Source organism: Arvicanthis niloticus, chromosome 26 (assembly GCF_011762505.2).
Source record: "Arvicanthis niloticus isolate mArvNil1 chromosome 26, mArvNil1.pat.X, whole genome shotgun sequence".
In the NCBI taxonomy this organism is placed as follows: Eukaryota; Metazoa; Chordata; class Mammalia; order Rodentia; family Muridae; genus Arvicanthis; species Arvicanthis niloticus.
In genome coordinates this window covers 35,717,293-35,740,293 of record NC_133434.1, presented here as the reverse complement: position 1 = coordinate 35,740,293, position 23,001 = coordinate 35,717,293, and the positions used below count along the sequence as shown (strand labels likewise).

At 45.5% G+C, this 23,001-nt stretch overlaps 1 protein-coding gene across 5 annotated transcripts in view; it reads left to right on the top strand.

Annotated features, from left to right (window-relative positions):
* The window catches only part of Map2k5 (mitogen-activated protein kinase kinase 5), a 213,233-nt gene that overhangs the window by 105,573 nt on the left and 84,659 nt on the right, over positions 1-23,001 (top strand). For all 5 annotated transcript variants that reach the window (XM_076925729.1, XM_076925728.1, XM_076925727.1 and 2 more), the window contains 3 exons: positions 6,409-6,482; positions 7,406-7,456; positions 12,650-12,721. In XM_076925729.1, the coding sequence (XP_076781844.1) occupies positions 6,409-6,482; positions 7,406-7,456; positions 12,650-12,721 (197 nt within the window). The remainder of the gene's footprint in view (positions 1-6,408; positions 6,483-7,405; positions 7,457-12,649; positions 12,722-23,001) is intronic.

Here is a 23,001-nt window from a genome sequence, read left to right as displayed (position 1 = left end):
GTATTTTTTTTCAATTGTCTAAGCACTTCACATTGGTGGTCAGAAGTGCTGACAGCCATCCATCACTCCTGCACATCACATTCATGATGTCATTAAAAAGTCCAGCCCCATCGGGAAGTCTCATTGAGGGACTGAGGAAATACTTTGATGGCAGACACAGGATGTGACTAAATAATTGTTGACTTCTCAGTGACCCCAGTGGAACAGTACCTGCCATTCTTGAAGAAGCTTGCTTTGAGCTGGAGTTGGCATAATGAAGGTTAATACCACTTAGCACTTGAGTCTAGCACAGTACCTCAGACAAGTGTTGGGAACATTCATTCACAAACTATACATTGCACATGGAGCACTTAGCTCCATGTCAGGCAGTGCCAGGCAAGGTCCCACTGAGGTCCCATGCCAATCTTTGTCAATATGGAAAGATCAGACCTGAGAATATATCCGGATATGATCAGATATCAGCAGGACTGGGCTGATACCTGATACTTCTGTTCTCAAGAAGTTGCTAGGGTCCAAAAACTCAGTGAGGCGGCACTTAGCTCTGCTCAGAGGTGTAATGGCTTGTTTGGTGCCGTCTGTGTGCAGGGATTATGAGCAGAACTTAGATGGTGTCCATCAACCGCTTTGCTCAGCATCCCCTGCTTCCCTGAGAGGACACGACCATCAGAATCCACGCGAGTCCTCCAAGTCCATCCGTCACAAATGATCTAGAATGCCACACATTAAAAAGAGCCACTTTGCACTGGCCCTCCTCTCACTTTCTCCAGCATGATACTGACTTCTTGGAAACCAGACTTTAACACAGGGAACACAAGTGACTAATGTCTCATGCTTAGGGGTTAGAGCTAGTTCTCTTTTTCATTAAAGATTTTACACGGCAATAATACAAGCATAGCCCTCTTTAAAGGTATGAAACAAACCTGTAATTCCAGGCTTCTACGTCCTCCTTTGTATTTACTTTGAGAAGATGTCTCAGTTAAAATCAATGCCCTACCATTCATTTAAGCTCCCTTGCCTTCAATAAAACTAATTGATAAACCCTAATAATTAATGGCCTGATTAAACCAAAATGACTTACATCTGCCCTGATGGTTCCTTTTTATAATCAGTCACTTTAATGACTTCTCTCTCTCTCTTTTTTTTTTTCTGTGCTTTGCTTACAGAAGGCAGACCATGATATGACTAGGAGACTTGAAAGAAAAGCAGTGAGCCTTCTATGACTTTTATTGTCCATAAGTTGGCATTACATTAAAATAAACACAGATATGTAACTGTTTTCTCTACAACAATCTTTAGACCCAATCAGATGTCTGCGGCTTTTGGGAAACAAACAAAATTATCTCAGTATTTCTAGAGCTCTTCGTGAAAGATGTAAAACTTACACGTTTGATGTGAAAACTTGATGTAGTAAGAACAATGACTGTATAGCAGGCATCTTGCTCAGCTCAGCTGTTGAGTGGACAGCCTATACAGCATAAAGGAGAACTGAAATCAGCGGTCTTATTCTTAGCCCACATTTAAAGACATCCTCCTTCAAATTCTGTCATTTGGATTCAAATTTAGTTCAGTTTAACCACTGAAGCCCTAATGTAATCAGTCTCCCCTGTGCCTTTTAAAGCAGTGGTTCACATCATGTGGGTCATGACCCCTTTCATAAGGGTCACCCAAGACCATCCTGCATATCAGATATTTATATTATTATTCATAATGGTTACAAAAATTATTGTTATGAAGTAGCATAGAAAGAATTTTATGGTTAGAGTCACCGCAATATGAGGAATTGTATTAAAGGGTCGCGGCATTAGGGAGGTTGAAAAATCACTGCTTTGAAAGGTTCGAGTTGGCTTGTGTTGAAAGGTCAAGACAATGGTAATGTACTGAAATAAAACTTAGGTAAGGATCCAGTGAGATGACTCTGGGTAAAAGCATTTGCTGCCAAACCTGAAGACTTACATAGTAAAGGGATAGAAGCAACTCCAGAAAGTTCCCATGTACACACACACACACACACACACACACACACACACACACACAGGGCGTTGTGGGCTGCAGTGGAACACAGCTGACCTTAAGGGGTGATGAAAATATGTCCCTTCTCAGCTATGGTCACCTGGTGGATACATTTGTCGAGCTTCTCAAACAGCGTGCAAAATAGCCGAGTGAAACTTGTGTTAAAATGAATTAAGGGACAGCAACAGCAGCAAAATCGTGGTATAATCTCAACTTTTCAGATGATTACTCAGAAGCAAAGAAACGTGTTCTTTTGGTCTTTGCCTGATGTTGGCTTGAATCCATGTTCATGTCTCTAGTGAAATAGTCTCTGATTTAGTCTATCTGAGATAGAACCCCAGAGCATTAGGTTTTAGAAGCACGGCCATGCTTGGGAACCATTTAGTTGCATAACTCACTATATTTATAAGAATCATACTGTTTGTTCAGAAAGGGAATGATAGAGAATGCTTAAGCTGTAGGTCGTCTTCAGAGCGGTTTTTTGGGACATAGCAGCTTCTGAATTGCTTTTGGTGTGCTCTCAGAGGCCAGAGATGGCATCTTGCTCATATTTCTTACAATGTTCTTACATGGTGAAGCAACTATAGATATTTCTTGTGTGAACATATTTAAATAACTGTGAACTTATCTCAAAATGAAGACCATCAGTTAGGAATGTACCCATTCTACAGAATGTTCTGGCTCAAAGATGCACTACCTTCTCAGGCCAAATGCACGCTTCTTCTAGTTGAGCTTGCCAGCCCATTCTAGGAGCACCATTTGTTCCCCACCACTTCACAAATGTTTCTCCATCTACCAGACATCACTTCAGACACGGAGTGCAACTTGTGAAGTCATGGAGCTCTCCTAGAGCAGAAGAACACCAAGTGCAGTTTCCATGTAAAGATACAGGGTGTCACTAATGCTAAACCTTAAAGAGAGAATAAACCAGGGGAAAGAGAAGGGAGCGTCAGGCTGGGAGGTGAGGCCTGTGTCGCACAGTAACATTTAGGCAGGAATTTAAGGAAAGTAGAGGAACTATCCCTGCATGAATGAGAAGGCAGAACATTCTAGTCTTAGGATGCCCTGAGAAAGAATGTGCTGGCAGGTGAGCCAGAGTGGGCAGGGCAGGAGGCAGAGGTGGCATCAGTTCATACCCAGCCTTGGAAGCTAAGGAGGGGCACCCTCATGTTTGTGGTTGATTTGGGAAAGCCCTCGGTGGTTTTGGGCAGAGAATGGGCAATGCTAGCGCAGGCCTTAAAGAGCAGGTCGCAGCGGTGCCACACCAGTGTCAGTGGCTCAGTAGCCCCGGAGGATGCACACACCGGCCTGGCAAGAGGGATTCCTCAGCATCTCCTGGGTTTATAGATTCTCCTTACTTTGGAAATTTATTTATAGCATCAACAGTTTTAAAAGCAATGTTTTATCCACTGTCTCAGCTAATCCTCATAGTTTTTCAGTTCTGACAAAAGAACTATTATCTCCTTGCAGACCTAGAAACTAAAATATTACAAACCAAATCCTAAGTCACATGGCAAGTCTGGGCATGGTAGAAAAGACTTGCGTACAGCTGTCTCCACCTGAATCACAGACTCGGTGAAAGGAGTCTGTTCTGTTCAGACAGTGCTTTAAGGTGTTGCCTGAAAGGGGGGAATTTATAGTAGTGAGTTGCTGTATTACTCTTAAGACATCACTCCGTAAGCGTGATCCTGTGTGTAGAGGAAATAAGTAGGAAGACGTGTGGCACGCACTCCATCCCTGTGAGTTTATTTCTTGTGGTGATGACACTGGTGTAGTAAATACCTCGTAAACTGTGATGTTGTGGCTTAGTGCCAAGCAAGAGTTTCTGTCAGTACTGTAAAAAGTACTGTAAGAAAATGGAGTCATGATGGTGTGCTGAGAAGTCAGTGCAGCAAGGAAGCAGGTGCTTAGGGTAGCCAGTGTAGTTTTAAGTTCAAAATATACGACAGTAGATGATCCAAATGAAAAATATTCTAAATTGAGGGCCTTAATAAGAATTCAACTTGTGCCAGGCCGTGGTGGTGCTTGCTTTTAATCCCAGCCCTCTGAGTCTGAGTGCAGAGTGAGTTCCAGATCAGACAGAGATGCGGAGAAACCCTGTCTTGGGGAGTGGGGAAGAATTCAATTTGCAAAATAAAAGCAGGTTAAGTAGACTAGCTTCAGTCCAGCAAAGGGTGACTGACTGCCAAGTCCTACAGACTGCTGGGGCACACTCGAAAGCTCACCAGGGCCGAGTTGTGGTGATGCCTACCTGTGGTGCCAGCCCTTCCCAGGCTGAGGCTGGAGGACCACAAGTGCACTGATTGTGTTTTTGTTAGTTTGGTTGGTTGGTTTTTTTCTTTACATTTCTTTTTTGTCAATTTGATACATCCTTGGAAGGCTCATCTAAGAAGAGGAAGCCTCATTTGAGACAGTGCCTCCACCGGATTGTTCTTGGTTGGTTGGTTGGTTGGTTGACTGACTGACTGACTGACTGACTGACTGACTGACTGACTGATGTGGCAGGGCCTAGCCCACTGTGGGTGGTGTCAGCCCAGGGCAGGTAGTCTTGGGTTATGTAATGGGAAGGCTGACTATGCCAAGGTGAGCAAGCCAATAAACAGCACTTCTTCGTGGTTTCTGCTTCAGTCTCTGCCTTCCAATTCCTGCTTGAGGTCCTGCCTGGCTTCCTTCAATTATGGATTATAAGCTGTAAGATAAAATAAGCCCTTTCCTCCCCAAGGTCATGGTGTTTATCACAGCAATAGAAAGCAAACAAGGAGAAGCCAGAGCCCAGCCAGAGCTGCATCAAGACTCTCTTAACAACAAACAGCAGCAGAGCACAGGCCTACAGATCCGGTCCTGGAGAGGGAAGGCATGTCGAGGAATATATTTAATCTTCTCTTTAAGGAGAGAAATGGTGCGGCTGTGGCATACTTAAGGGTTCAGTGATAGTGCTGTAAGAATTATGTGGGAGTCAGGAAAAAACAGAGACCGAGCTGCTCGGCAAGGGCTCATGCTAACCTGTGTAAACGAACTTAAACCCAGAGAGTCCCTTCCCACCCCGGCGTCTGTTGGAGCACACTTCACCTGAAGGACAGACCACAGACATGACTCCTGTACTTAGCCACTTATCACCAAAACAGGCATATTGCAGCCAAAATCATCCTCTAAGCCATGGGTCTTGTTTGCCCTGCTTCCTCCTTTCAGCCAGCATCCACCGATCACTGCCTGCCTGTCTTCCAGGGGCTGGGAATGAAGCAGGCAGCAGAAGAGACTCAAGTTCCTGCCTCCTTGGAGTTTGCCTTCTAGTGTCAGACAAAGCTGAGTGGGCCAGTGTGTGGGAAAGCCCCTCTTCCCTGCCTCTCACGTCTTAAGTATTCTAAGGGCCCATTAGCTGTCAGTTATGGGGTTGCAACTTGAAATTTGAGTTTAATACATACCCTTAGCAGGATAATTTGATGGGCTACCCTAGTGCAGGCTAGAAGATTAAGGAAGATTAATTCATCTGCAGAATTTTTTTTAGGTATTTCACTACAGCTATGAGTCTGTCACTTTTCAGTTAGTCAAGGGTGATGGAGGTAACTAGTGCCTGTGCTAGACTGCTGCTACACTCAAGATGGAAAGTTGAAGCACGTGCCATTTGTTCCAGCAAAGGTGTTGGGCTCTTGTTTTGCTTGGATGGGTTTTGTGACCTCCCTGAATTCCAGAAAAGACTTGTTGTTGTCCCCGAGGATGCTCACAGGTGCCCTGTGTGTTATTTACTGACTGGCTGCCTTGGCAAAGCTATGTCAAGTCTTTTGTTAACTGTAACAGCAATGACATCAGAAAGAGGAAGGAAAAAGAATGGGGATGGCGAGGGAAATGAAAAGAAGGTTGATACTTGCATGCATGTGTGTGCACACGTTTAAGGTCAATTTCTGAGTCTTATTTGAAGTAACATTTGTCACCTAAAACACAGGTAATGGTGTCATGTGCCATTTTCGTGTGTATGTGTATATGCGTGTGTGTGTGTGTGTGTGTGTGTGTGTGTGTGTGTGTTCCCACTTCCCTTTGGCTTTACTACTTCTTAGATGGGAGCCATAATTTAGCTACACATACAATGTAAACTAACCCTCTTTTATGCATTTGCTTTGTAAAAGGTTGCTTTTTTTTTCTTCCTATCTGCTTTGTCCAAGAAAGTGTGGGCTAGAGTGATGGATGTATTTCCTTTTCTTGAAAGCCAAGGTTTGAGTGGGCTTGCATTTGAATAGGTTTTTGACCTGCCTTCAGATAAAAAGCTTTGTAATAAATTTGTCATTTGAATTCGGGTGACTGGGATGCCATTTCTGCAGTCTTACATGGTATGCATGTGTACTTTTTAAAAACAAACCATGTCAATATGAAATCAGTCACTGGGGTTTTCCTAATCCCTTTTAGATGTGAAGCCCTCCAACATGCTTGTGAACACAGGCGGGCAGGTCAAGCTGTGCGACTTCGGCGTGAGCACGCAGGTAGGTCTTTTTTCTGTTCAGCCTGCCCTGTGGATTGAAAATCACCTAGCTTACAAACAAACAGGGTCCGCTCATTGGCCAGCAGGCGTTATTCATTTTTAATCTCTGAGCGAGTTTCCTTCATCAGAATATGATTGCTCATTGTTTAATGACAGTAAAAACTGCTGATATTGTAATTACTACTTACGAATAGCAAACTTCATTGCTATGCAGCTTGGCTACAAAAGCGCTCTGGCCAGACAAAAGGGAGGACAGCGAGGGGGCTGTGTCTGGGGAGCCCAACTGGCCCACAATAAAAATTAATATTGGGAGCAACAATGGTGGAGGGCCATTACAATGTGCTGCACCAATTTTAATTAATTTCCATTTTGGGCCTCCCCTGAGAACCCTAGTGATAGTGACCCGTGCGCATGCTGTGATGTTGATTTGAATCTCGGCCACCTTTCCTCCCAGCCAAACACGGAGACCAAAGCGAAGGTCATCTTTGCATTATGAGTTGTCAGAGTCTGTTATCCCTCCAGCGTCCTCAGTTCATCTCACTCTGGTGATGCATGGGGCTCCATTCACGTCTTGAGCTGTATGACTGAAAGATGAGGGTGTTCAGATTCTACTTCAAATTGACTTTTTATTTCCGACGGGTTTGGGGCACTAAAGCTCTGAGCATCATGCTTAAGTGAATTGTTTAAGGTTATCTGCTATAAACCATATAAACCATAATGCTGTGCTTGTTTAAATTGGAAATCGCATCCAAAAGAAAAGAGAGATTTAATCATTTTTAATGCCTTTGTGGATGAATTTGTTCCCTTTTACATAATTTTTAGTTGATTTATAGGAGTGCTGATTGTAGGTTAAATGGGGAATAATTGCCCATTTTATTTCCACATTATCTTTATATTGTTCTAACAGACCGTTTTGTCTCATAGCTGGTGAATTCCATAGCCAAGACGTATGTTGGAACAAATGCTTACATGGCAGTAAGTAAACTTATGCAAAAATAACATTTAAAACCAACATCTTTATCTTTATGTACTTGGGAATGTTTAATTCTTAAATTAATTCCACAGCTTTAGATTCGTAGGTCATAAATTACAATTCGTAAGTCAATCCAGTCACTCTCCAGTGTTCAGATGTTCGGAGAACAGGAGAGGCTTTGTGCTCTCGATATCGACTCCTCTCACTCTGTTGACTTAACGGTCAGTTCAAGTGTGAAATCGCTGAGTTTTGAAGTTTAATCCTACAGAAAAACTGCACCTGGTAGCATATTGGCTGCTCCTCCACTCTGCTTATTTAATTAACCCTGATACAGACCAACTCAGTAACATCGTTGTTTGTTCTGGGGACATGCGCACACCTTGTCACCAGATCCAAGGAGAATCACTGACAGAACCAGACGCTGTCTGTGGATCTCTCCGTGTTAAGGCTCCCCACGAGGATTTCTCTACAATGTATAGCTTTGTGGGTTTTTTCTTAGTTATTAAGTTCTTGCAGATATCCTAAGATATCTGTTCCACTTCTTTTTACCTTTTTAAACAAGAGATATTATTTATGGCTATACAACTCTTTAGCCTGTTGGTTTTCTCAATCCCTTTCAGGAGTTGGTGGGAATAGAGGGTAAGAGGGAGGCAGTTTTCTGATCTCACTTTCTCAGTCTGTTCTGATTTTGGTTTGTATTTTGGCCCCACCCACCCCCAAACCCTTGGTTTCTTTCCCTGTAGAGTCTGGTTTTGGTTTGGTTTGGTTTTTTGGTTTATTTGTTGTTTTGTTTTGTTTTGTTTTGTTTTGTTTGAGACAGGGTTTCTCTGTGTGGCCCTGACTGTCCTAGAACTCACTTTGTAGTCCAGGCTGACCCAGACTCAGAGATCCGCCTGCTTCAGCCTCCTGAGTGCTGAGATTAAAGATCTGTACCACCACCGCTCAGCTAGAGTCCCGGTTTATATCTCAGTGTGTCTAGGATTGGTTTTTACCATGATGGCTCTAGGTTTATGTAAGCAATCCATCTTAGGCTGAGGAGCCTCTGTTGATGTGCATATAACTATGGATTGTTTTTTTTTTTTAATGTACTATATATGTGTTTGTTTATTGTAGGGGACCATGCATATATAAATATCTCCATGTGAGTCCTGAGAATTTATCTCAAGTGTCAGGCTTGGAGGCTAGTGTCTTTACCTGCAGGGCTATCTTGCCAGTCCAGAACCATGGACCTTATTTTCAGTACGTTTTGTGCATATGTTGTTATTATTAAAAGATCTTTGAGATAGGCAGGACCTGGGTCTATAGCTTGTTATTCTCAGAATGATACAAAACATTTCATTTTCTTTCAAAATGGTTTATTTTACGTTTTATTGTTTTTTAAGAAAATTAACATTTTTCTCTCTAATTAAATGTGAAAAAAAGTAGATCAGCTATGGAAGTTATTGTGTCTGCTTTTTAAAACTTAGTCTCCTCCGTGGCTGTCCCAGGGTGGATGAGACCAGTGAGTTTGAAAACACCGTGACTTGCAAAGGAAAAAAGCTATCCATGAAACAACTTCTCAGCTGCTCATCATGTTCTTGGTAGCTTTAAATTGCTCTGATAATTAAATTGCATCACTTCTGAGCTACAAATCCAGATTACAGTTGTCTTTCCCAAGTGTACATTAAAGAAATTACTTTTTCCCTCTTTTTGTTTATGGATGAATGTGATGCATCCATATGTTAATTGAAAGTGTGAGGATTAAAATTATGAAATGTTACCTTAGGTTGGCAAAGCTGAAATTGCTTTGTTTCTTGGGTGAGTGAATTCTAGTCATCAACTTTGTAGTTGAAGCTGCAGAACGCCTAGGAGGCCAAGGAGGAAAACAAGGAGCACCTGAGAGGCAGAGCATGAGGACAGCCCTGCGTCACTCTAGTGTGGCATTGACCCTAGCTGCTGTCTGTGCTACTGGCCTCTTGGGAGAAGGGCTGGGCTTTATGTAACCAAACTATGGTTTCAGACTACCCAGAAAGCACTAAAGTGCTCAAGAGAGCATAGCGAACTCCCAGACGGGTTTAGAGTGAAATCTTAAGACAGAGGAGAGCATGTGCAAGAGCTGAAGGCCACACCGGCACCACACTCAGATGACCATAGTGTCAGGCTCCCCTGCCCTTCCTGCCAGAGGGCACACTCACTTTGAAGCTGCTGCTCCCGATCTTGGAACCAAAATGAACCTCAAACCTGAGCAGAGAAGCAAGAGGGACGGAGGAGCAGAATAGGCTATGAGCAGGGCACGGCTTTGCTTTGCCCTACGTGAGCTGACTGGGCACAGATCACCATGCCGAGAACACGGTCTCAAGTAGCATGTTCACCTTAGGTCACAGAAAATGTTTCCAATTTTCAAAGGGAACAGCAACAAACCTTCCATGCAGTCATAAAAAACCAGCCAGACAGGGCAGCATGAGGAAGCTCCAGAGGGAACTAGAGCGTACAGCAGATGCTCACAGACTTAGGATTACACATCTTAAAGCGGACAATGGATGTGGACAGCCCCCAGACACTCCAGGGAGATGGCTCTGTTGTTATAAGTACTTGCTACTCCTGCAGAAGGCCCAGGTTTAGTTTGCATCTCACATCAGGTAGCTCACAACCACCTGTAACTCCAGTTCCAACACATCTTCTGGTTTCCATGGGTACCTGCACACACATAAACTCAGGTGCACACATATACACATAGAATAAAATTCCATCTTTCTTAAAGGCCCACCATACCTGGTAGCATATTGAACACAGCAGAGGCAGGATTCGTAAACCAGAAGTCTAGTCTGCAGTATGGCCACCTGACCCTGCTTGACCATTGTGCTGTGTGGGGATCTGGCCTTGCCCACCTAAATGGGAACTCTCATCCCTGCAGTACACATGTGGATAGCATGCTATCGCTTTGGCACATTTCTGGGGAGCCCCACGAAACAGCAACTCCCTTGTCAGAAGAGATAAAAGATGTCTCTTGCTGTCTTCCGGCTCCTGACAGTTACACCCAGGAGTGTTGTGTTGTAAACAGACAGTCCTGGAATTCATTAACTAAATATGGGTCCTGGCTAAAAGCCCAGTCACAGGCAATAGCTGGAGGGAGTGAGGTATGCCAGTTTGAAGATTGTCTGTGGATTCAGATTTTTAGGTATGTTCAGACAGGACAGGATTTTTTTTTTTTTTTAACTTGGTTCTGTGTACTCTTCACTTATGCACACACAGGCAAGAGCTTAGACAAGAGCTGTGTTTTCCTTCTCACAGCTTTCTACACTGTGGACAGCTGTCAGGTGAGAAAATAACCCCAGCCGGCCTCTTGACCATAGCTCTTCTGTCAGCAGTACAATACCTGGCGGTAACTTTGTCTTCTTCCGTGTTGTAGTTGAGGGGAAAGGACCAGGCATGCCACCGCAGCCTTAGGTCGTCATATCCTGACTCTAAACGCTCAGGAGATTCAGAGGCTCGTATCATCCTAAATCCATCCCAGAGGCCTGGGTCCACCTGTGTGCTGTGTGCTGCACTCATTTTCTTGCCCTCCACCACTGGTCTTGTTGTGCCACGTGCTGCAAGAATAATTTCTCCTCTAGAGGCTGCCAGACCTTGTGCTTAAGGAGATCTCTTATTGCCACCTGAAATCTCATCTTCATTCTCCATGATTCTGTTTTAATTCAGTTTCTGTCTTTTGTTTTCAGTTCTCAGTTTACACTTGTTTTGGTGGACAGTGGGCAGATGAGGCAGATGTATGTAGTCTCATCGTCCAGCCCACACAGACATTTGGTCTGAGAGTTCCTCATGTCTGCATGTTTGTTTTCTCTGTATTCTAGAGAAATACTGCTGTTCAGTAGAAAGAAAAGTCACACACATTCACACCCATGCCACAGCATATGTGGAGGTTAGAGGGTAGTTCTCGGAGCAGGTTCTCTCCTTCCACCATGCAGGGACTGAGCTCCAGTCGTCAGGCTTGGGTGCAAGTACTTTTACCTACTGGGCCATTTTGTTGGTCCTGATTCTAAGTTTTTGATGAACATCCCTTGAGAGCACCTATTGGCTTCATTCATACTGTCATGTGCCAGTAGTGGCACAGGGTATGAAGGCCTTCCTGTGGGGGAAGTAGAGGGATGATTACAGATGTGTACATGTGTATGCACAGATTGTGTGTGTGTATGCACAGATTTTGTGTGTGTGTGTGTGTGTGTGTGTGTGTGTGTGTGTGTGTGTGTGTGTAGGCCAAAGATCAACCTTGGTTGTCTACACCTGATTTTTGTTAAAATAGAGTCTCACTGAACTTGGAGCTCTCTAGTGTGGCTAGCCTGGCTGGCATTGTTGTTGGCAACAATGGCAGTCTTGCTGCTGTTCCCATAACTGGCTGGCCAGTTCCACATGATTACCTCCTACTCCTGTCAAACTGACTAGGGTGGTGTAACTGGGCGTGGGTCAGGATCTCGGCCTGCCACAATTAGCACTGTAGCCTTGAGCAACTATTGCTCTTTTGTGGGACTTCATTTTTTCAAGTGTGCATTGCAAACACGTCTATAAGTAACCTGAAGGACTGACCAAGGAGGTCCTTAGTATACAACTGTTCCTGGTGAGCAGAGCGTGCCTGCCAGAGCTTTCTGGACCAGGTACCTGCTACACAACCCAAAGGGAGAGCCCAGAGTCATATGTGACACCTTGATTCCTGTCAGAAGAGACACACATGGAATGAAACAGCAGTAGGAAGTGACTCTAGGGGGGTGAACTGTGACTGTTCCTTGGCCGGCGCAAGCGCTTCACCCTCCTGTAAAGTCGAGTTTCCAGAGAAAAGCTAAAAATTAGACTTAGCCATAGTTTTTCAAGACCCTTCTGCCCAAGTTCAATTAAGTTACTTACAGTCTTACATAATTTGTCCCCAATTAAAACCATCAGATGAAGGGAGACAGAAGTGGGATGAAGTCTTAGCTCATTTGCTGCCTCAGTTTCTGCCCAAATTAACTCACTACTTGGAGCCTTCATTTACAACACTAGTGACAGTGGTCTTCTTCATAGGGACTGTGTGCACGATTCTCTGTTACCTCTAGAGGGGTGTGTGTGTGTGTGTGTGTGTGTGTGTGTGTGTGTTGGTGATTTCCATATTAGCTGAGCTCACGTTTGGTGTGCACTGCCTGGGGTAACTTTCAGTAGCTCACAAGCTCCCTCCTGCTCTTTTATAGCCAGAGAGAATTTCGGGAGAGCAGTATGGGATCCATTCTGACGTGTGGAGCTTAGGAATCTCTTTCATGGAGGTAAGTTGCTGTTTGTGGTCATTGATAAGCCCTGACTAAATACGCCCCATTGGGAAGAATGGAGCCTCTGAAAGAGAAACACAGACCCCCAGTGTCCGTGCACTTCACATCCTCTGACTCTGCAGACTTTCTGTTGATATCCCGTGTGGTTCTTAGACTGAGTCTGCATTATCCTAAAGCACTGCTTCTCATGTGTAAGACGTACCTGTGTAAGACGTACCTGTGTAAGACGTGCCTGTGTAAGACATACCTGAAGTGCTTGTTAAAAAGACAAGTTTGCCAACCCCATCCAAGACCAGTTCAATCCAAGTCCCTGAGAGTGTGCATGTGGAAACTGTTCACTGGATGGACCTTCTGCATGGTCTGGAGCTCTGTTCTCTGCAAGAGGATTCCATGACAGAACAGAGTGGTGGCAGCCTTGCAATGTGCATGTGTGATATCCATAGGGGATTGTTTTAAAAGATTGGCTATAGTCACATGGATATATATGTTGTATACATGCTGTATGTCTCTCTGTTTTTTAAAGCTAAAAAACCTACTTCATTCTAATAAATGACGTGTGCATGTGGGTGGAGGTGGTGCGATGGGCATGTGTATGTGCTACACACCGAATGTCTTAACTCTGTGTTGCTGTATTTAGAATGGACTTTTTTCCTCAGTGAGCCAGGTGCAGTCCCATTAGAACTCCATGCTAAGAAATAGACATACAGTTTGCATTAGGAAGACACCTTGCTCACAGGAATTGCACTCCTAGACAACCTGAGCGCTTACTGGGGTTTGCAGAACAGCTTCTCAATTCTATGAGTTCCCATCAAAGAAACCTTTTTTAAAAAATAGGAACATGTTTAAATAACACCACAGATCAAGTTTCCATCACAATCCTATCACTTTTGTTTGGTCAAATACATTTTCTGTGATCTTTGTAATGCATGAATGCCATTGTATTTGGAAGGAAATATCTTCAGACCCAGCTCACCTGCACAGCAGGAAGGATGCCAGAATCAAATGCTCAATGTTTATTAAACCATATTCCTCTGCCTTTCCCTGAAAGGTAATCTAGGAGGAGCTGTACTGTGTGCACAGCAGCTGAGAGGCTGCGGTTCTCAGGTGGAGCTCAGGACCCAGCACTCAGCAGCATCCAGGGGGCTTGTTCTGTCATTAGCCTGTGGGGCCGCAGCTTTGCTAGTGTGGAATTTCCCTTTGGTGATTTAAGTCCTTCCCATTGGCTGTGCTGTATAAATGATCAGTACCATACAAAGCACTTGAGGAGTCACGTGGTTCAGAACCCGATGCTGGGAACAGAAGACCCAGGTTGTAGTGCCAGCATTGGTACCAGTGTCCTAGGTGATCCTGGGCGGCCTACAGGCCCCATCAGCAACTAATGTTCCTTCTCTGCAATAGTGAGGTCTGGGCCCTGCCACAGACTGACATTCTACAGCTCCGCCGCCATTACTTTTCCTGTACTTCCAGCAGCATTGTAAAGAGGGCAGAAATGCAACTCGGTTGACACAGTCATTGCGTAGCAGGCATGAAGGCCTGCTTCACTTGCCAGTGTGGCATACAACTGTGATTCCAACATGCAGAGGTGGAGGCAGGAGGATCAGAAGTTCAAGATCATCTTCAGATGCATAGTAAGTTGGAAGCCAGCCTAGACTATCCTTAAAAAAAAAAAAAAAAAAAAAAAAAAAGTACTATTAAAAAAGCATGACCAGGCTAGTCTCAAGAAGGTAGTGAGTTGTGTCAATTGATTGTTCCTCTTTCTTGATACTGTACTTGATTAAAGTGGAGTTATCAAGGAAAAGGCTGGAAAAAAATTATATCAGAGAGATAGCCAGAGCCTAGGTCACAAATGGCCAGGCTCAAGACTTCAGATGTTGTCCTGGGAGCAAGAGAAGTTTTTGGCAGGTCACCGTGCTCCATGGAGCACAGCTGTAAGAGTACAGGCGCGGGGACAGGAGGATCACTTGGAGTAGGTAGAAGGATTGGTAGTCGCCCAGTGAATGTAATGTGCTGAAACACATGTCTATCAGTGACTTTCTAGGCACCAGCCATGGGAAGCCTAATGCAGAGGGCATGCATCTTAGGAAGGAGATTGCCAGGGTGTTCATTTGTCCTGGAGGCAGACTAGTAAATTGTCCCTGGGACACTGCATTCGCAGTCCTGAGGAGAGTTGGGCATAGAGAACTGTGTGAGAAGAATCGAGCTGCTGCAGTGTGGGAGGGGTGGGCGTCAGCAGACACGTGACGCAGTGCAGAGCAGGAGGCTGCAGCTGGCTGAGGGCCTGCAAGGGCTGGCCTCCTCCCCTCTCTGTAAGCACAGAAGCAGGTGAGAAGGAATGAGCCGTGAGGCAGGCTGTAAGATGACGACTGCTTACAGTGGTCAAGAGGGACAGGACGCTTAACTGAGGGCCATCTGAGAATACGGGGTGGTAGTCACTGGCCTTATAGGGCTTCTAGCCCATTGGGCAAGCAAGTGACTTGTGACCAACATAGGTAGTGGAAGAAAAGTCACTAGAAAATAGAGTATAGCCCCTGGCACACGTTTTATACCAAATTTAAAGAGATTCATGTTCAAGAGAGATGGGGTTTTGAGTCTGTAGATGAGACATTGTGGAGTTTTGTGAGTGAAGATTGCAGGAAAGCCCCAAGCTCCTTCGTTCTTGGGGTCAGCGTGAGAAAAATGTCATCCAGTGGGCCTGGGAGCTGAGGTCAAGATGAGAACCCAAAGGCTGAGGTGTAAGTGTGATAAGTACTATTCAAACCCACTACAGACACATCTGTAACCCCAGCCTTCAGGACGGAGACAGGAAGATCGTGAAGTCAAGGCTAGCCTGAGCTACATTTTAAAAAAATAAATAGTCAGGGCTGGAAAGATAGCTCAGTCAGTAAAACACTTTCCACATAGGCACATGGACCTGTGTTCAGTCCCCAGTGCCCACACAGAAACGTAGCTGGCAAAGCATGCTGGTAATTCCAGTGCTGAGGAGGCAGAGACAAGTAACCCTGGGGTTACTGGCCAGCCAGCCTACCCAGTCATGAAGCTCAAGCTCAAGTGAAAACTACTGTGTTAAAAACCTCTTAAAGGATGTTACCCAAGGTTGACCTCTGACTCTACACACACATGAACATGCACACATGCTGCTTCATGCCCGCACGAGCACACAACAGACAGAAGTGTGTGTTGCTGTGGCATTTTAAAGTCTGAGGGACAAATTACATCCTGAATTCAGTACTGTGAAGGGGGTTTGCCTCTGCTCTCACTGTTAAAACAGCTCTCTGCGTGCACTCCAAAGAAAGAAGCCTTCATTCATTCATTCATTCATTCATGCATGCATGCATGCATGCATCCGTCAGTTTTCCTGGTATAGATGCCGTGGGTAGGCTCTGCAGAGCACTGGCTACATAACTAGGAAAGACACTAGGACCCTGAAGTGACAAGCCTCGGTGAAGGTCTAGATGAAGGACTCGTGGGGAGCAGGGGGCTGACAGAGGGTTGACATCTGAGTGGAATTGGTCTTCAAGTGAGCTTGCCATCAGGAGGAGGGACTAAACAGTGGTTTCTTCCGCAGCCATCCCACCCACTCTGGACTACTGTAAACCCTTAAGGAGGGATCAGATGGTAGTAAGGTCTTACAATCTCCTGGCATGGAGCACACCTTTCTCAGTGTTAATTTTTTTTTTCTGTGTCTGCTGGGGTCTCCAGGACCCTGCCTCCCATTCTGTAAACCCTCCTTTCCATGGTTCATCTTTGGTAACTCCTTCCTGCTGCCCCTTCCCTGCTAATGTGCTGTCATGGTCCCCCATGGGGAGTTGTAGCAAGACCTCTCACCGAACTCTCTCATAAAGATAATGCAGTATGCCACTAAAGTGTGCAGATAAAAAGAATTGCAGACAGCTACATTTGTGCCTTAAGCAAAGAACCTTTAATATCAGACTATCTTTTATCTGCCCCATCTCCTCTCAGGCCAGCAGCCCTCTGCTCCTGGGATAAAGTGAGTCTCCTCCAGATGTTGTCAGCTGTATGAAATATCTGGAGTTGGCAAAGTATCACAAAGATTGAATAGAGACTGTTGACCCTGAGTTGAGGACGGTGCTTATGGTTAGGAGATTCGCTCCCTTTGCCTGCTGTGTGCTTACGGCCCACACAGATCTTTGAAGTGTCTGTGGCGCGCCCCCCCCACCCCCGTGGGCTGGTTCTGAAGCCATATAAAGGAGGTCTCAGCATGTGGGTTGTGAGCTCACTGTGTAGTGGGGAAGAAAACTCAGATGGACATGAGTTCTTCCTTTAAGACACACTAAGAACCAGTGTGGAAGGGCTGAGCGTGAGGGAGAAGACAGTGAGACCAGCCAGACTGAGGATCCTGAGCTGTGGCAAGCAGGACGGCTCCTCCCACCCCACAAGACTTGTTTGCCACTTTTACAAGGCTTCTGGGCCCAGGACCAACCAGTTTTTCAGACCTGTTCACCTGGTGCTGCTATTCAGCACTTCAGGACTAAATTTTGGGTTAGAATTGGCTTGACCTGCCAAAACAAGAGCTTTGTTTTTACTGAGACTGAAGGATTTTTCATAATCTTTAGGGTAGGGGTGCCAAAACCACATTGAGGCAGCTTCTTAATTTTATAAGCAGTGCAGTCCTTACGTAGTCTTGCAGACAGTGTCTGAGAAGAATCTGCTCACTTGATTTTCAATAGTTAATTATTCTTCATATTATGCCATTGTGTCACAACATAAATTTGTAAATGGGAGATAAACAGCCACATGTTCCAAAGATAGTCTTTCAGAGGGAAACCGTCAGTGCACTCTGCCCTCTAACCTTGTGCCCAGCATGAGGCATGAGTGTTAGAAAGGAACAAGGGCCTGCCATAGTGGGAACCATCTGAAATCCCAGTACTCCAGAGGTGGAGGCAGTTTTGAGTTTGAGGCCAGCCTGAGGTACACATCAAGACCTCATCTCTAAAAAACAAACAACAGTCTGCTGGGATGGCCTGCTGGGTAAAGGCCTTGCTCTGCAAGCCTGGTGACCTGAGTTCAATTGCTGGACCTACTTAAAGGTGCAGGGATCACAGAGTTGTCCTCTGACCTCCGATATAGTCAAGGTAGCCCACATGTGCTCCCTCATGCACCTCACATGTATTCCCTCGCACGCGCACACTCATGCATGTGGACGCTAGGTGTTTGGCAGGCCCAGGTGTGAAGGCTGGTAAAGGGTGTGAAGAATGTACCTTTAATAGCACTGAGGGTGCTGAGGCAGGCAGATCTGGTCTAGTCTATGCAATGGAGCTCCAGACTAGCCAGAGTGCATAGTATAAATCCATCTCAAATAAATAAACCATTAAAAAAATTTTAAATGAAGTAAACAAAACATGCAACAACTTCCTTTGGAAAGGCACCAAGCCCACAGGGCTCTGCTTTGGGGCTCTGTTGGGAGGGCGTTCACAAACCTTACTGAGGTTGGCAGTGAGTAGTCTCCCGATAGACTCCTCCACAGGAATGAGTCAGACCACAAGGCCGTCTCCACGCTTGCTCTTTTCACATTGTCCCCGCTCTCTCTGCCTTTGTTTGCAGCTTCCCCCCTGTCTCCTGAGTCTGAGGCGCAGCGCAGGCTGGCTCGACATGCTTGGTTAATTGGTGTGTCATCCAGCCCTGCCAGGCTCCTCTTCAGCACGAAGCTGCTTCACCCAGGTGCTTTGAGTGATGTGCTAAGTGATGAAAGCAAGGACCACGGCTTAGAAAACGTCTCCAGATAGGGGAAGAGCATGCTCACAGAGTCACACAAGGTCACTGTCAGCAAAGTAAAACCACCTCCTACGGATTTCTATGGGCTCCATTGTTTTGACACAGTTTTTCTTAAGTTTTTTTTTTTTTTTGGGGGGGGGGGGTGTTTTGTTTTGTTTTGTTTTGTTTTTCTGTAGTGCCAGGGAAGGCATTTCAGGCTTCCCATTGATACATGTTCTACCTCTGAGCTGTGACACTCTCCTGTTGTGTGAATGCCATTTTCTTCATCTGCCCAAGATATAACTGGAACATGCATCCTTCATGATGCTGGCTCCGTTCTCGGCAGCTGAGAGTGACACCTTGTTCTGACCATCATCTACGTTTGGCTTGTGACATGGGCATTTCCTACTTCATAGCTGAGCAATTTATACAGAATTGAAATCTGATGCCCTCATGCCCTGCGTTGTCAGTGCCATTCCAGTGCCCTAGTGGGTTCTCAGGAATCTTTTTCGCTCAGTATTTCCAACTTGTATAATAGCTTTGACGTAGTTGCTGAAAACAAAAACCAGATTTTAACTTTGATAGAGCCTTTGACAGATGTTTGTGAAGTGTCGTGGAGTGTTGCTTGTCACCCACACATGAAGAAGTCTCTCTGCCAACACAGCAGACCCAGATTCAAATTCCACCTCAGCCATAGCAGCCTAAGCAAAGAACCCTGGCTGCAGTACATGGAGTCTCGGGGTCTCAGTCTCTACTTCTGTGGTAGCAGCCCTACCCAAGTGTGGGGTCAGGCCGCAGTGAGAACCAGAGGCATTGTCAACTCTTCTAGTAAAAGGAGGCGGCTTCGGAAGTGCTCACAGCTAGTCAGTTGACTGGAGATGAGGAGAGCAGGGTTAGATCCCACTCAAGTCAAGCACCACTGACAAAACAGTGAAGGTGCCACCGAGGAGAGCAGCTTAAGGGAGGACAGCGTCAACACAAAGCCATAGCTCCCATCTCACCAGTGATAAGCTAGAGCCGACTCTGGAGCCATTTTGAGTGGCCATGACGCAGGAACACTGATTTAGGTTATCTCAAATTCCATGATCCAGTGTGGGAGCAATTTCATAAGTTTTTCTTGTTTTACAGAACAAAGGAAGTCATAAATCAAGGGAGGTTTAACTTAGGTCAACAGTGTATCAGAGAGGCAGGAGGAGCGTCTAAAGGCCCAAGATGTTGTTCCATGATGTTCTTAGATTTAGAGAGCTAGTGAGAACTAAGGTCTGCTGAGCTAATAGATTCTAAACGCTTCCTAGCTGTTAGCCGCAAGGCGTTACTTCAGACAGAGGTGGTCGGAGAATGCCTGCTCACTCTAGAAGGCCTAGAACTAGCCTGAGATGAGGTAATTAGCCAGTGGGCCTGCAGCATTCCAGTCTTTCCACAGCCCTGCACTTGCACTCATTCTCTGTAGACAGATCTTCCCAGGAGTCCTCGTTCACAACAGCCTCCCCCAGATACTGGATGTGATAAAAACAGATGAACAGTGATTGGTGAGGAACCCCACGTGAGAGTGTGAGGCCTCCGTCAGCAGCAAGGCAAGCAAGGGTAGTGGCCTGGCTGGAGAAAAATACCCCAACGCTGGGAGAAAAGATGGGGCCTAGAGAATTGTATCAGAGGTTTGTTTTTGCTTCTGTTTTCTGGGGCTAAACCAAGGTCTTGCTTATAGTTTGAGAGTGTGCAGCCCCTACGTCCTCAGAATCTGTTTGAGAAGCAGTGAAACTGTTAGCCACAGACCATCTCCCCAGTTCAGCATATAAGGCAAACCAGTGACTCTATCCAGGCCCAACATGAAACTGAGTAGAGGCTCTGGAAGAATAGAAGGCACCTGGGGCCATAAAAACTTGGTCCCTGTAACCAATAAGAATAAATGCTGCATACCCCTGCATTGCTGCTAGATCACTAGTGGCCAAGACCACAGGCAGGAGATTGGCAAGGACTTTGTCCAGGGAAGTCTGGCCAGGAAGTCTAATGGATCCAGAGGTTGGGTGTTTACCAACAGCCGCCCAACCAGATGGAGCTCACAGGAAGCCCTCAGCCAGTCCACATGTCCCACACAGGAGCTGTTTTTACTGTGTAGCACAAGTTGACTGGTGTTCCCTAAGTAGACCAGGCCAGCCTTGAACTTGTGGCTTAGTCTCCTGCCTCTACCTACATCTTCCGTTGCTAACATTAGAACTGTGCCTTACTCTTAACGAGATGTGTGAAGACAAAGGCCTGAAAGGGCTGAGAGCAAGCACATGAGGGCCTAAAGCCTGTGCAGTGAAAACCTGAGGAAGCAGGAGTTAGGGCATGCTGTGTTCCAGAGACAAAAGCAAAACAGACAGGGAGCAAACTGAGAAAACCAGGTGAGCACGCGTGCTGTGCAGAACAAACCAGAACTTATCAGAGAACCAGTTTTAACTAAGACATTGCAATGTAGGAGAGCCATAGGTATTTGAGAATGTCTTCCTCCTAGGAAAAAACACTAATTTCTTAGTGGCATGTGGCAATATTTTTGTCCTCATAATTTTAATTTTTATAATACATAGATTTTTTTTTTTTGCGAGAGTTCAGATGTAGTGGTGTACGCCTTTAATCCTGGCACCCAGGATGCAGAAGAAGGCAAATATCTGTGAGTTCAAGGCTAGCCTAGTCTACATAGTGAGTTCTAGGACAGCCAGGGCTACAGAAAAGAAAAGGGAAAGAGGAAAAAACTATCAGACACATTTCTGAGAATACAGTTGCTTTCCTTGCCACACCTGTTAAGGTAATGAGTAAACACATTCTTGAAGCAAGACTAGAGCATAATAGTCAAGACTATTTTGAAAACATTTAACATTAATAACCACATAAAATCATTTTAAGAAGTAAGCTGCAGGACTGGAGAAATGGCTCAGTGGTTAAGAGCACTGTCTGCTTCTCCAAAAGACCCAGGTTCAATTCCCAGCACCCTCATGGCAGCTCACAATTGTCTGTAACTCCAGTTCCAAGGGGTCTAATACCCTCACACCAATGTACATAAAATAAAATAAGATAAATAAGAAGTAAGCTGCAGGTGGCATGGTGGCACATGCTTCTGTTTAATCCCAGCACTAAGAAGACAGAGGCAGGTACATCTCTTAGTTTGAGGCAAGCCTGGTCTACAGAGCAAGTTCCAGGATAGTCAGGACTACACAGAAATCTTTGAAGGGGGGGGGGGGTTTGAAGGAAGGAAGGAAGGAAGGAAGGAAGGAAGGCAGGCAGGCAGGCAGGCAGGCAGGCAAGCTGCTCAGCCAGGTCACATGGCATACACCTATCATCTCATCATGAAGGAGCAGGAGGCAGGGACATCACCTGAATGGGCCACCTCAGGGTCTTTCTGTCAGAACTGGAGAAGAAAGAGGAAGTGGGGAGGCAAAGACAAGCTCTTTTAGACTAGCGTCCTGTGTGCGCCATGTTTTTAGCAGGTAACACAAATGACAGAACATTACCCAGAATTAACTCCATGTCCTGCCAAAACCACAAAATAAACCCACTCTGGGGAAGCTGTCTCAGGTGGGTGTCCAGCTGAGGCTTTGTCTCCTGACTTAGCTCCTTGTCGTCTGTGAGCCTCTGAACCTGGTCTGAGGGGTGACAGGTAGCTCTAGTGCCCTGGAGCACCTGCTCTCCAACTTTCTAGATCAAGAGAAACTTAGCATTCGGTATGATTTGCTCAGCTTCAGATATTCCTCCTTTTAAAATTTATTATTGTTTGTTTTTTGAGACAGGATCTTAATATGTATCTCTGGCCAGCCTAGAACTTGCTTTGTTAAAGCATGCTCTTCAAATTTGCAACAGCCCTCCTGCCTCTGTGTTCCCCCACAACCCTTCATCCCACACACTCAGTGCTGCCCGACTTACTTCCTTTTTTAAAATGTGAGCAGAGGTTGAACCTTCTTCTGCAGTGAGCTTGGTTTGCCCTTGCAGCTGTGGGAGGGCATCCCTGTTTATGAGAGCACACACATCTGAGAGCATGGGCAGGTTGCAATGGTGTGGCTCTGGAGCCTTCCTTTGGACCTCCCACCCTTCCCTTGCTCTTGTGGAGGAGAACATGCAACTGTTTCTGACACCCATCCCCCACTCCAGCTCATCTTTCCAGAATTATGTTCTAACTTGATATTTTTATACTCTGTGACTTTTTGGTCTAATGTCTTTTATAACTTGCTGGAGTGGGAGGAAAGCTGTTGAAGTGACTTTAGCAGGTGACATAGTGACTGGCCCAGTCCTGCAGGGTCCCAAAGAGCCTAGCCTAAATGTGCATTCTCCAGGGTCGGCAGCAACTGCATGACTATGGAACTGGCAGACAGAGCTAGTGGTTCCCCTGCATGCAGCACTGTTGAGCTGGCTTTGTGCTCTGTGTTCAGCAGCCTTGAGGTTAATAAAGCAGGACAGGGCAGGTACTTGCAATTCCAGATAAGCATTTTGTCATTTTGATGTATTTCGGGCTAATTGAAATATTTTTTCGGCCAGGCCGTGGTGGCGCCTTTAATCCCAGCACTTGGGAGGCAGAGGCAGGCGGATTTCTGAGT